This window comes from Saccopteryx leptura, chromosome 1 (genome assembly GCF_036850995.1).
Source record: "Saccopteryx leptura isolate mSacLep1 chromosome 1, mSacLep1_pri_phased_curated, whole genome shotgun sequence".
NCBI lineage: Eukaryota > Metazoa > Chordata > Mammalia > Chiroptera > Emballonuridae > Saccopteryx > Saccopteryx leptura.
The window spans coordinates 12,805,173-12,817,821 of NC_089503.1; the positions used below are offsets into that span (position 1 = coordinate 12,805,173).

At 59.0% G+C, this 12,649-nt stretch overlaps 1 protein-coding gene across 2 annotated transcripts; it reads right to left on the reverse strand.

The window, feature by feature from the left end:
• Positions 1 to 49: 49 nt before the first annotated feature.
• Positions 50 to 11,656, reverse strand: TMEM132A (transmembrane protein 132A). Of its 2 annotated transcripts, none has more exons than XM_066361107.1 (11): positions 11,408 to 11,656; positions 9,103 to 9,317; positions 8,679 to 8,897; positions 7,411 to 7,745; positions 6,019 to 6,168; positions 4,775 to 4,970; positions 4,546 to 4,689; positions 3,305 to 3,507; positions 2,305 to 2,581; positions 1,746 to 1,937; positions 50 to 1,345 (listed from the first exon to the last, which is right to left on the reverse strand). In XM_066361107.1, the coding sequence occupies exons 1-11, from the start codon at positions 11,505 to 11,507 to the stop codon at positions 302 to 304; spliced, it is 3,075 nt and encodes a 1,024-aa protein (XP_066217204.1). In that variant the 5' UTR covers positions 11,508 to 11,656; the 3' UTR covers positions 50 to 301. The 2 variants fall into 2 exon arrangements, with proteins under 2 accessions (XP_066217204.1, XP_066217198.1); XM_066361101.1 differs by having other exon boundaries at positions 4,775 to 4,973.
• Between the last annotated feature and the right edge of the window lie 993 nt (positions 11,657 to 12,649).

Genomic DNA, 12,649 nt, shown 5'->3' on the forward strand with positions numbered 1-12,649 from the left:
CCCTCCTCTCACTTCTTTCCTCTGGAAAACACACACCGTCAGTCCCAGCTTGGGTTTCCTTCTCGATTTATTCTGTACCCAACATTAGGATGAAATGGTTCCCATAAATAAGGGGCATGAGCCTTTCCTCACGACCATGGTCCATGACAAGGAGCAGAGCAGAGCAGAGCAGAGCAGAGGGGGCCTGGGTGGGAGTCCGTGTGAGGGACCAGGCAGGGGACTTGGATCAGGAAGCACCAGACGGTGAGCAGGAGGCTGCCCGGCTGGCCAACAAGCCCGGGCCAGGCAGGCTGGGGCGGGGTCAGGAGCTGCCCCGGATCCGCTCCATGTAGCTGCGCAGCTCCTCAGGGTCCTTCAGCCCCATGTCCTCGCACACCCAGCGGATGTCCTCCTCGCCGGCCACCAGGATGGACTGCACGGCCGGGGCCCCCACGGGCTCCTCGGGCAGCTGGGCTGGGGGCGCTGGCGCGAACGTCACAAACTCGACGCGCTTCCGCCGCCCCCCGGCTTCCTTTCGGGCCAGGGTGTTGGAGGAGCTGGCGGTGCCCCCGGCAGGTGCTGGGGCCGCGGTCACGGCCTCCCCTCCCCCACTCTCACAGGGGCAGCCCCTCTCCCCCTTGAGTGGGCCGGGGGACTGCCGATCGAGCTGGCGGCTCAGTTCCTCCTGGTCGGTGCCCAGCCAGACCCAGTTGTGGGGCTGGGGGGAGGCAGGGTCCGTGGCGCCCTCCGGGGGCTCCTTGCGCTGGTAGCGCAGCACGAAGACCACGCCATTGATCAGGAAGATTAGGATGGCCAGACAAAAGATGCCCAGCAGGGCATACATGCCTAGTTCGAGGTCAGTGACCCTCTGAGGGGCAGGGACCATCTCCTCCTCTTCCCCCTCCTCCTCCTCCCGAGCTTCTGCCTCCTCCTCCTCCCCAGCCTCTTCTTCTGCCCGCTCGAACTTGCCCCTCACGTTCCCGCTGTCCCCCACGCTGCCTGTGGCTTGTCCTTTGCCGTCCATACTGGCCTCTGTGGCTGGTGAGCTCCGGGCAGGGCTGGACGGGAAGGCGGGGGCCGGAGTAGGGGCAGGAGGCAGCCCGAGCCAGGTGGTGCCAGAGGCCAGGGGCACACGGTGGCGGCCCCGGCGGCAGGGCTCGGGCGGGTGCAGGGACACATGCATAGGCAGCCCATCCGCGCCTGCCCCACTCACCAGCACCGCGAGCCGGGCACCCTGCTCCTTGGCTGGCAGGACGGCGCTGGGCTCCTCAGCGGAGACGGAGAGTCCCAGGTCATGGCGGTTATAGAGCTCGGCGGGGGCCAGGGTATGGTCAGAGAAGGACAGCCACAGGGAGAGGGCCACCTCCTGTGGGGCACACGGACACAGGCAGAGACACGCGAGGGCACGCACGCATGCACACAGAGACCACTCCCACAGAGACAGGCCATACGGAGGAAGAGAGACCAGAGAGGAAACAGACACAGGCAGATACACAAAACACAGGGAGAGAGGGGACGTGCGTCATTCACCTGTTGGCCACTTAGCCCCAGGGTCAGAGTCATCAGGAGGGTCCTCAGTTAGAGCCATCTTATCAACCTCCCACTGACAGACTCCGGCCACTGCTTGATTACCTCCAGCTGCAGAGAGCTCACTACCTCCCAGGGCAGTAAGTCCTTATTCTGAAAACCCTAAGGCGAGGGATTCCCCTGTCATCAACCCCCATGTGGAGATGTTGACCTCATCCCCCCTGACCCCCAGCTGTCACCTGCTTTGGGGCGGGAAGGGCTGACTGTGCCCAGCACGTGGCTGTGACCTCCCCAGGGTGGGCAGTGCCCCGGCTCAGGGCCAGTGAGATGCCCAGCACTGGCTGCACCCGAAGCTCCAGAACCGAGACCTTGTCGTCCGTCACAGCCAGCGCCTGCTCGCCCAGGATGGAGTCAGACAGTGGGGAACGCACCTGAGGGTGGAAGGAGCTGGAGGTGAGGGTCCAAATACACAGCCTTCCCTCTGAGACCCCAGCAGCCCTACACAGGGATCAGTTTCTGCTCCCAGCATCCGAAGTGGCTGCTCTCCCCAGCACTTTGCATTCCAACACCACACCCTACAAGCACCTGAACCCCAATCCTGCACACGGGGGCCAGTTCCCGCCTCTCTCCAGATCTGGCCCCACGCACCCAATCCCAGCCTTCCCCCCATTACACGGGCCAGCCGTTCTCACCCAATCCCCAATCCCACTGGGCCCATACCTCCCAGGGACAGCCCTTCCACACCTGCCCAGGAACATCCTGGGGCCCATCGACGCCTTTCTCGGAGACTCTGCTCACCTCGATGGAGGTGACGCCTGGCTCCCTGCCCACCAGGATGTGGCCGCCCTCCAGCGACGCTACGCGGGGGTCCTGCACGCGGGCGTGAGGTGCCACGAGGTGGGACACATCCAGCAGCCAGTCGGGGCCCAGCAGGTGGGTGAGGCGGCGGCCACCGTCCAGCGGGTGGGCCGCGAAGGGGACAAGGAAACGCACACCAGCTCGCTGGTACTGCAGGCGGCAGCCTCGGACTCGACGCTCAGCCTCCTCACCGGCCGCAGCCTCCGGCTCCTGCACCCTGCAGGGAAGGGGCAGCCCAGGGGACGGAAGTCAGTGTGGGCTTCGCCCTCAGCTTCGCCCCCTCTCAGGAGGGAAGGCAGAGGTCCTCAGTCTCTGGAAGGGCCTAGGAGCTCAGGTTCCTGAGGCCACCGCACCCTTGGGCTCTGGTGGCACCCCCTCAATATTTACTGAGCTAGGTGCCGTGTTAGGCTTTGAGGAGACAGTCGACAAAACGCCAGCCTCCAAGGGTCTACGACGGTCTCCAAACTTTTTACACAGTGGGCCAGTTCACTGTCCCTCCGACCATTGGAGGGCTGCCAAATACAGTGGTCCTCTCACTGACCACCAATGAAAGAGGTGCCCCTTCCACAAGTGCAGTGGGGGCTGGATAAATGGCCTCAGGGGGCCGCACTGCGGCCCGTGGGCTGTAGTTTGGGGACACCTGCTACGTTCTAGGGGAGGGTGTGGAGGAGGCAGACAGTCCACAAGCAAGATGCGCCGATGATACAGGAGATCGGGCTCTGAGCCATAGGAGCGCCGTGCAGCGCGAGGAGAGGGTGGAGGTCCGCAGGGACAAGGTGGTCAGGCTGGGCGGTGGAGGGCCGGGATCGGGGAGAGAACCACAAGCATCTGGGCAGTTCTTCAGACCCCAGCTTGAGCCCAGGGATGAGTCCCCAGCACCCTTTCTCGGGCCCAGAGCAGCTTCTCCGAGGTCGGCCAGTTTCTCTAGGCCTCCACTCACCCTTCCGCTGGGCTGGGTACCCGCCAGCCCCGGACCTGCTCCAGGGTGTTGTCGGTCAGCTCGATGTGCAGGGGCAGCAGCGGGGCCCACACGGTCAGCCGCAGCGAGGCCCGCAGCCGGCGCCACCAGAAGTCCACCCGCAGGCCTCGAGCGCCCCGGCTCTCCTTGCCCACCACAAACACAGCGTCACAGGCCTCGGACACCTGGGGGAGGGGAAGAGGACAGGAGATGGGCTAAGCCAGGGTGGACAGTCTGGACCAGAGGGGGCAGCCCTGACCTCACGCCGTAAGAAAGGATACAGGTGAACTTCGGTTCTGTATTTTACGGGTGAAGCATATCCTTGGAATAAGATCCCACCGTGCACCCAAGATCACTCCCTGGAGGAACCAGCTATTCAAGTTCACCTGGGGCTCGGCTGGGGAAGCTGGCTGTTTGCATACAACAGAGTCTTTCTACTAATAGAGGAGTATTTGAACCCCCCAATTTTCTTCTTTAGTGCTGGCCTTTGGTGCTGGAGCCCCTGGCAGCTACATGTAGGTAGGCAGAGGAGCGGCGGCCAGGCAGCCTTACTCACCTGAGCCCTCAGGTAGGACCCTCAGAACCACGTACACAGGGGCAAAGTGCTACCAGAAGCGGCCCAAGACTCCTTCCTCCACTCAGGTGGCCAGGGTTTAAGAAAGTAGGCTCCGAATATTGCCTATTAGAACTTCAAACTGGGGAAAGTGGCCCAGCGCCCCTACCCCCTTTTTAACCTCACAGGTCATGATGACACTCCAATGATAATAATTATCATTATTTTTATCATCACATAATTATTATAACAACAGTAGCCGCTGCTGCTTCAGCTCCTGCTCTCTGCTGGATACTGTCTTAGGGTGCTTTAAATTCTTACAATATCCCTAAAGTATATTCCCACTTGAAAGCTTAGGAAACTGAGGCTAAGAGCAGTGAAAAGACTTGTCCACAATCACACAGCTAGTTGATATCAAAGGGCTTCAAACAGAAACTTTCCGATCCCAAAGTATGTGCCTAACTTGGGGGGCAAGTTGGGGAGACAGAGCTCCCACTTGATTCTGGAGAGGTGGTAGGAACAAAGGAAGTTGAAGCTATGCCCCCACGCCCCCATCAAGAGGTTTCTGGTGTCAAGAAGAAGCTGTCCTCTTGGGGACCTGAACGGGGATGGAGGAAGGCTGTGTGCGCAACACCGTGCACACTCACGTGGGATTGCACGTGCCACTCACCTGCAGGACCTGTGCATTGGCCGACTCACAGCCAATGTGCTCTGTCACCTCCACCAGAGCCCCCCCACTGTCCACGGTGACAAGGCGCACGGGGACCTGCCGTGGGACTCCCGTCAGTAGTGCTGTGTTCACCAGCTCTTCTGCCTGGGGGTGCAGGAGGAGCTCAGCCCCAAGCTCTGCGCCTCGCTCGGCCCCCCCCACCTGTCGGGGCAGAGGCGACACCCCTTACCTTGGCCAGTGGGACCAGGGCTCTTATGTCTCGCTCTGATACCAGGATCTCCCATACCATTTTGTCCTTCTCTGCTTCAGGGGCCTGGCCTGGGTACTCCAGCTGCCATGTGACAGGGCGAGTGACTGCTACACCCCCACTAGTGCCATTGTCCACCAAAAAGTCCACCCATAGGAACTCGGACAGTTCGAGAGGGCTGCTGGCCAGAAGAGAGAGAACTTGAGTACTTGCTAGCAGCCAGGTACTCCTGTATTCATGAGGTAGGTTCTATGATCGTGCCCATTTTATAGATAAGGAAACTGAGGTCCAGAGATTATATAACTCACCCACAGTCATACAGTGAAAACTGACAGGGCTGGGATTAAACCCAAGCTTCTTGGCTCCAGAGCCCAAACTCTTATCCACTCTTGGCCCCTACAGGATCTATGTAGCTATGTAACCCTCCCCCCCAATCCCCATGCTTGCTGGCTCTCCTGCCTTCCTGGGCCTCTTCCACTTGGACCTCTGCCTTCCTAGCCATCAGGGTGGCATACTGATTAAATCTCTATCAGTGAGGAAGGTTCCCTCCCAAGCCTCAGGACTGGCATACGACCCACTGAATAATAACCCTCACAGCTCCTTTGATCGAGCACCTGCTACGTGTCAGCAATGGGCCTGGATGTTGGCTATGTAGTATTTTATTTCATTTTCCCAAACCCTAATGGGATGAATTATTATCCCCATCTTACAAGTGAGGAAAATGAGGCTCTGCTGGGGGGGATACAGGGAAGTTAACTCTTTGCCCAAAAAGTGTCGGAACCAGGATTCAAACAGGAGATTCAAAGTCCGTGGCCCTTACCCAGGCTCAGGGCATGAATAAGAAGAGATTGTAAATGTTAAGAACTGCAGCTGGGCTTTTAGGAATATTAATCCCCCCCCCCAAAGGGACCCACCTGGTGATAGGGGGAGGTGGGACAGTGGCTGTGCGGGTTGTAACTGGGTGGCCAGCGTAGGTTGCATGACCTGGAATAAGACTCACACACACACACTGTACCTGGCACGTGACTGGGGATGGGTCAACAGTAGCTGAATGAAAGAATGAAAATGCTCTATCTGCTTTGCACTGACTCACTGAAGGAGTCTGCTCTTATGCCTACTCACACGGGAATCTGGATGCACGTGGCAGCCCTCTTCCCTGGAGCCCCGTAAACCTGCCCACCAGGCCTCCCTCCTCTGCTGCTACCCCAGGGGAGGGAACTACCCACTCGGCCTCCGGCACTGTGGGCCCAACACGGTGGCAGGTGATGAGGGCGGTGTGGTGCTTGGAGCCCTTGAAGCGGTCAAGCTTGGCAGTCCAGAGGGTGGGCTGGGCTGGGCGGGCAGCTGTCACATGCAGCCCCTTCTTCACCTTGATCCTGGGGGGAGGACACAGGGCCAGCTTGTCAAGGTGGGTGCTAAACTGTGGGCAGGATCCGAAGGGGGAGACAAAGCCTGTCTGGCTCCTCCCACTTTGAGTCTGAATATCCTCCTCACCATCCTCTGACCCAGAAGGACCCAGTCTCACTGCAGGTCATACCTTATAGCTCTCCCCCACTCAGAGACCACTTATGACTCCCCACCGGCCACAAGGCCAAGTGTAAACCTGGCATTCGAGGCCTTCAGGGTCCGGTTCAGTTCTCCTCAGCTGTGACATCTCTCTATCACTGTTTGTTTTAGCTACACCCACATTTCTTCCTGTCATACACAACGCCATTCGTGCCTCCAAGCCTTTGCTCAGGCTGTGCCCCCCCCCCCGCCGCCCCCTCCCCCTGCCCTTCCTTTATTCATCTGCTTATTCTTCTACCCTCCAGCAACTCAAGTACCATGTCCTTTAGAAAGTGTTTCCGCGGCAGGGTGAATGTCCCCTTCCTGCACCTGCTAACACATTGTACCTCCATCAGAGCATGGCCGCCCAGCTCCCTCCCACCACTGGGCCCCTTAGTGCCAGGCCGTATTTTTAAGGTCCAGGGAAGATCTAACGAGTATAGAAGTGAGCAGAGGAGGGCGTGAGAGACAAGGAGATGGGATGGGCGCCTGAGAGACACACACAAACCCAAATGTGCAAGAGGCAAGTCACACTCTGCAAGTCCTTGTCACTGCGATTGGGTTGGGGGCTGCTTTGGGGGAAACTTCCCGCAAAAGGGACACAAAAAGGAGGTCCTCCCTGTGGAGAGGTGGGGACTGTGTCTGACGATGAGGGTGGCAAGCGGGAGACCATGTGAATGAATGTGACTGGGGCAGACGTCCCTCCTGAGGCGCTAGAGCGTGACCTGCCCCCGGGCACTGCAGTTGTCCGTGTTCAAGCCCTTTCCGGCTCTCCCTCCTGGGAGCCCCACAGCCGCCCTGTGAAGCGGGCAAGTTAGCCCCACCAGACAAGGAGTCTCAGGGAGGTGCCAGGGCAGGGGAGCTTCCTCTTTCTGACTTCAAGGTCAGGGCTGTGCCCACTGCTGGGTCTGGCCTGCTGCCAGGTCAGCACAGCACTCGGCCCGCGGGGGTTAGGTGGGTGGACCCATGTGTTACAGAGGCCAAGGATTCTAGTGAGGAGCACAAGAGGAGCGGCACCTGCCCAGGATTCCTGCAGACTGCCCGCCTCCAAGCCACCCCGGGGCGGTGCTCACCGCAGGGTCAGGACAGAGGCTGTGAAGTTGCTGTGAAGCAGGAGTGTGGCGCTGAAGAGCCGGCCGGGCCGCACGGGCACGTCGGGCACCCGCAGGGTCACCGCCTCGTCCAAGGGCACCTCCTGGTACCGCGGGGGGGCCGCCGGGCGCAGCTCCACGCTGCCCACGGGGAGGGCCTGTTCCCCGGGGTCCGCCTCCCCGCCGGGGCTGCAGCCCCCGGGGCCCTGTGCTGCGGCGGGCTCCAGGGTGTAGGCCAGCTGGGCCCGCGTGGTGGAGTCCCGGGAGAACCAGTGCGGGGGCAACTCCAGCTCCACCACGCAGGCCCCCAGGGATGGCTGCAAACACACGACGGCCAGGTTGGCGTGGCAGGAAACCCAGAGTTGGCATGGGCTAGAGACGAATCCCAGGTGACAAAGCCAACTTAGGACAGCTCTGGGGGGAGGTCTCAGAATGCGTCTGTAGACCACTCTTCTACTTTCAGGAATAGTCTCACAGAAGGAGCCCACCCACCCCAGCGCCCCTCCTCACCATGCCCCAGGACTGCCCTGACTACAGCTCAGGCTCTTCAGAACCCCACAAAATACATCTCTCTAGGAGATGCCTGTGCTAGACTCCAAAATAGTGAAAATTGCAATTATAAAAGTAATTCTGACAATAATGCAAACCCTCGCTGCAGAACTGCTCTGTGCTGGGTGGGCATTGTATTCATCTCATTTATTCTTTACTCCAATTCCATACGACGCAGGAATTGTTATTGCCCCATTTTACAGATGAGGAAGCTGAGTCTCTGAGAGATTAAGTTACTTGCCCAAAATCATATACACTGCTCACGAAAATTAGGGGATATTTCAAAATGAATATGAAGTGATAAAAAAAAAAAGAAGCATTTGATTTTTTTAATTAAACAAGAATACCAGAAAAGCAAACAAGTCAAAGAGATTTGTTTAATTATGTAAATGAGATGAAAAACCAACTTTTATTTCATTGGTAAAAATGCACTGTACAAAAGGCTGAAAGTACTGGTGTATCTCTGCATATTCCCTGATCCCCTAATTTTTGTGAGCAGTGTATAATGGACTGAACCCCCTAAGGGGCCCTAAATAACCCTACACAGGGTCCAATGAAAGCTATCAGAGAAAGAATGGAGTTAGGTGGTCCATAGTCCCAGACCCCCAAACGTCCCAGGAGTGGCGAGCCCTCTCCTACCCCAGACCCCCCTCTGGCCGGTGCAGGAGCAGGGCCAGCCTGGGTGGGGCCCGCCCACGCACCTGGAAGCGGCAGGCTCTGTGAGCAGTGCCTGCAGGGTGGCTGGCATGGAGCCGGGCACAAGGCAGGCTGCCAGGTCCCGGCGGCCAATCCTGCCCTTTGAGGTGGAAGAGGACTCGGGCGTGGGGTTCTGCCGGAGTCACAGCTGCTTCCACTGACACGGCTCGCACATCCCACGGGACTGGCCTTCGGTGGGGCTCAGTGACCTGAGGAGGGACAACCTGCAGGGAGAACAGGGGTGCCCCACAAAGCAGGGGGCGAAGGGGAGTGAGATGTGGAAAGATAGGTGCCAAGCTTCCGATTCCAGCCTGCTAGGAAGAGAGCCTTGATGGGCCTCAATTTCCCCTTCTAGAAAATGGTGAGCCTCACAAAGCAGACCTTCGCTGAGTCCCGTTACCCTGGGAGGCCCTGGTGCCCCCTCCTTACCTGCTGAGTGGCAAAGGGCGGGTAGGAGGCCCGGAGAAGCGGCTGAGCCCTGGGCCAGGGCTGCAGGAGCAGAAAGGTCTCAGACCGCGAGCTCAGAGAGGAGTTGGCAGGTGGGTAGCGGCCCACTTGCTGCACGCGGAAATGCTCGGGGGCGTCCAGGAGCTCCAGGGCTGCCGGCAGGTAGACAGGGTCCAGGGGGTCCTGGTCACAGTCCACTGGAGAGGGAGAAGGGATAGTGCTCTAGAGCTGGCAGGAGCACAGTGGTGGTGGGCAGTGGAGGAAGAAGAGTGTTATAAATGTCCCACCCCCGGGATTTGGGAGGAACTCCCATTGAGCAGATGAGGAAACTGAGGTTCTAAGAGGATCACATAGGTAGCATGTGACAGGGCTAGGATTTGAATCGGAGTCCGGGACTGGATGCCAGTCCCGAGCCATTCTCTCTTCTACCTTCCTCCCTCACGCAGAACCTTCTCGATGCCTCCTCCTCCCCCATTCCTAGCACTGGTGTGCAAGAGTGGGAAGGGGGTGATGGGTGGGAACCATGACTCTGGACGACAGTCTGGTATTCAATAACCAGGACAAAGGACCATAGTTGGTTTGTACTCAACTATAAGTTAGCCCTAAATAATCATTAACATTTTTAGAACACTATATGCAGGCTAGCATTTAAAAACACTTTACATATATGTATTAACACTTTCCATTTTTGTAAGAACTCTTAGAACAAGGTTCTATGACTATTAATTCCATTTTATGATACAGAAAATGAGGCTGAGAGGTTAAGGTACTTGCTCGGGGTCATGCCGTGGTGCATGGTAGAGCTGGGAGTCAGAGTAGAGGCATCAACCCTGCCTCCACCCTCTACCTCTCTCCGCCCCATGCTGCTTGCAACATTGTTCACTCCCTAGACTGTGAGTCTCTTTCTCCTCTTTCAGGACCAGGAGTGAATATTGCCTCCTTAAGAAAGCCCTCCTGGATTGCCCACCCCTCCGATATTTGCACCCCTGGTTGCCTTCTCTGAGTTAGTTATCTTCCTGTGTATCAGCTGGGGCTTGTCCTGCTCATCCTGGATTACAAACTGGGCAGCTCTCCCTGGAGACGATGTCCAAGGAGCCTGGAGACCTGCATTCACATCCTAGCTGTCTCAGTGAAGGCTGAAGCATATAGCATCTTAGAGCCCCTGTTTTCTCATCAGTAGAACTGGCATTTAGTGACACTATAGACATGAGAGGGCTTTATAAACTGTAGAGCGCAGAATGGAGGGGTTATTGCGGCTGCATAATGAATGTGACAAGGCTTTCCTCATCTCTCTTGTGTATGGGGTTATTAGGGCTCCTGCAGGGTCCCCTGGAGAGGGAGCAGGTGGCCGAAAGCAGCCCGGGAGAGAGCTTCTGCCCCACAGCTGGGCTGCGCACTTGATGGTTTCAACCTCCTTCAAGACCCTCCCCATCGATGAGCCTGTGTCTGAGACACTCACCCCCAACCCCCGCGAGTGTAACAGGTGAGTGAGGATGGCTCCCAGGGGGTAGCCACTGCCGCCCTTCCTCCTCCTACTCCATTGCCTGGATAATTACAAGATGCTTGGAGGCCTGACTCCCACGGACTCCCAGCATCCAGATCTCAGCCCTCTCAGTGTGGGTGAGTGGAAAGAATGCCTCACTATCCCCTACTCTTCCGTGGCATCGTCCACCTAGCAGCCACAGCCCATGCCAAGGGCAGTCCCACAGGGGAGTCGCTGCCCCTTCCTCCAGTGACGGGGATCTCCGTAAGGGTTCAGAAAGACAGGGATGGGACAATCTCTTGGGACTCCTAAGGTCAGAGAACTCCTTGGGGCAGGGGGAGGGCGGCCGCATCTCACAGGTCCCAGGCAAAGAGGCTGCTTCCCTTCCCGGGGGTGGGCTGGTGATGGGGGAAGGAGGGCAGGAGCCATGGATTTCGGGCGGGGGCGAGGGCAGCTCAGTAGAGGACAGATAAGGGAGCTGGTGCGCCCGGGTCAGGGGACAGCCGAGTTAGACGCCCTGGATGGAGGGGAGGCTCGTGGAAGGTGCGGGACCGGGTAGAGATGCGAGGGTGGCAGGGAGAACCCCCGGACCGGGATCAGGAAAGAGTTGCCGGGTTGTGCAAGTGAAGGAAGCGATAGGGCAGGATCCCGGGGTGAGCTCTCCCAGCCCTCTGGGCACGTTGCGGGCGAGCCCGCTGGGGTTTAGTCCGAGCACCCGCAGGTTCCTGCCTTCCAGGCATCCGGTGCGCTCGTCCTGGACCGGCGCCCAGCCGCCCCTCGCCCCGCCCCACCCCTCCCGCTGACCTCTCTCGGCGATCAGGGCGAGGGCCACCAGGAGGCAGAGCCGGGGGCCGCAAGGCCCCCGGGGAGCCGCTGTCGCGCGCCCCTCCATCCGGATGCACATCTTTCTCACGGAAGGCGGGCACTAGGCGGGCGGCTCAAGTGGCCGCGGGCCGCCCGGCATCTCCCGCGCCCACTCGGCGCCGGCCCGATCCGGCCGGCAGAGTCCCGGCCGCCGCCCGCCCGGCCGCACGCCCGCGGCGGCAGTTCCCAGACAATGGAGCGGGAGCAGAAGCAGGAGGTGGGAGGGAGCGCACGCAGCACATGGGCTGTCCGTCCGCCCCTCCGGGTCCTAGTGCCCTACGGATCCCCAACCCCCGCGCGCCCCCGAGCTTGAAGTCGGGGGAGAAAAGACCACTTCCCCGGGGACTGAACAGCAGGGGACTGACCCGCCTTTGCCAAGAGGGACAGGACGCGTTCCGTTTGCTCCCTCTCCGAAGCTCCTGACTAAGGAGGATAAAGCCACTTCTCTGCCTCTCCCCCGCCCCGCACGCTGCTCACCTGTAAAGGCATCTGACACCTGAATCAAAACCTGAATTCAAGGACAAGGGGATCAGTGCTGCAGGGGTGGAAAGGAGTGAAAGGGATCTCATTGGGACGGGTGACAACTATCTTGGCCTGCCTCGACAGAGGCCTGGGCCACTCCTGGGGAGGAAGGGCTCCAGGTGCGGGCAGCTAGAATTTCCTGCCGGCTGTACACCGAGGAAGAGTGAGGCTTGCCTCTGCTCCTGGCCTCCTGGGCCAGGCTTGCGGTGTTGGGAGACCTTCAGAGCAAGGCTCCTGGCTGAACGTTAACATCTCCAGGGCAGCTTTAAAAGAAAAAACCACGCCCAGGCCCCTCCACAAAACAATCTATCCAATCTAAGAGCTGAGCTGAGAACCACAGTGCAGGAAACTCCTTCCCGGTGGGGGAAGAAGGGAGGACAGGCAAGCCTCCTGGCTTTGGGCCAGCCTTTGACACTCCTGCACAGAGGGGTGAGGGGGTGCCAGTCAGTTCTTGGAAGTTTTGTAATGGGGCATGCCTCCCTCATTCCTCACACTCCTGGGGAGAAGGGCACCTGGTACCAGTCTTTTTTCCTGTCCCCTCCCCTCCTTCCCTTCTTCCGTTTCACTGTCCCTGCTGGGAGAAGCCAGGAAAGCTGTAGGGCTCTACAGAAATGGGTTTAACTGTGGAGGATGATACCAAAGCAATCCAGACTTGGAATA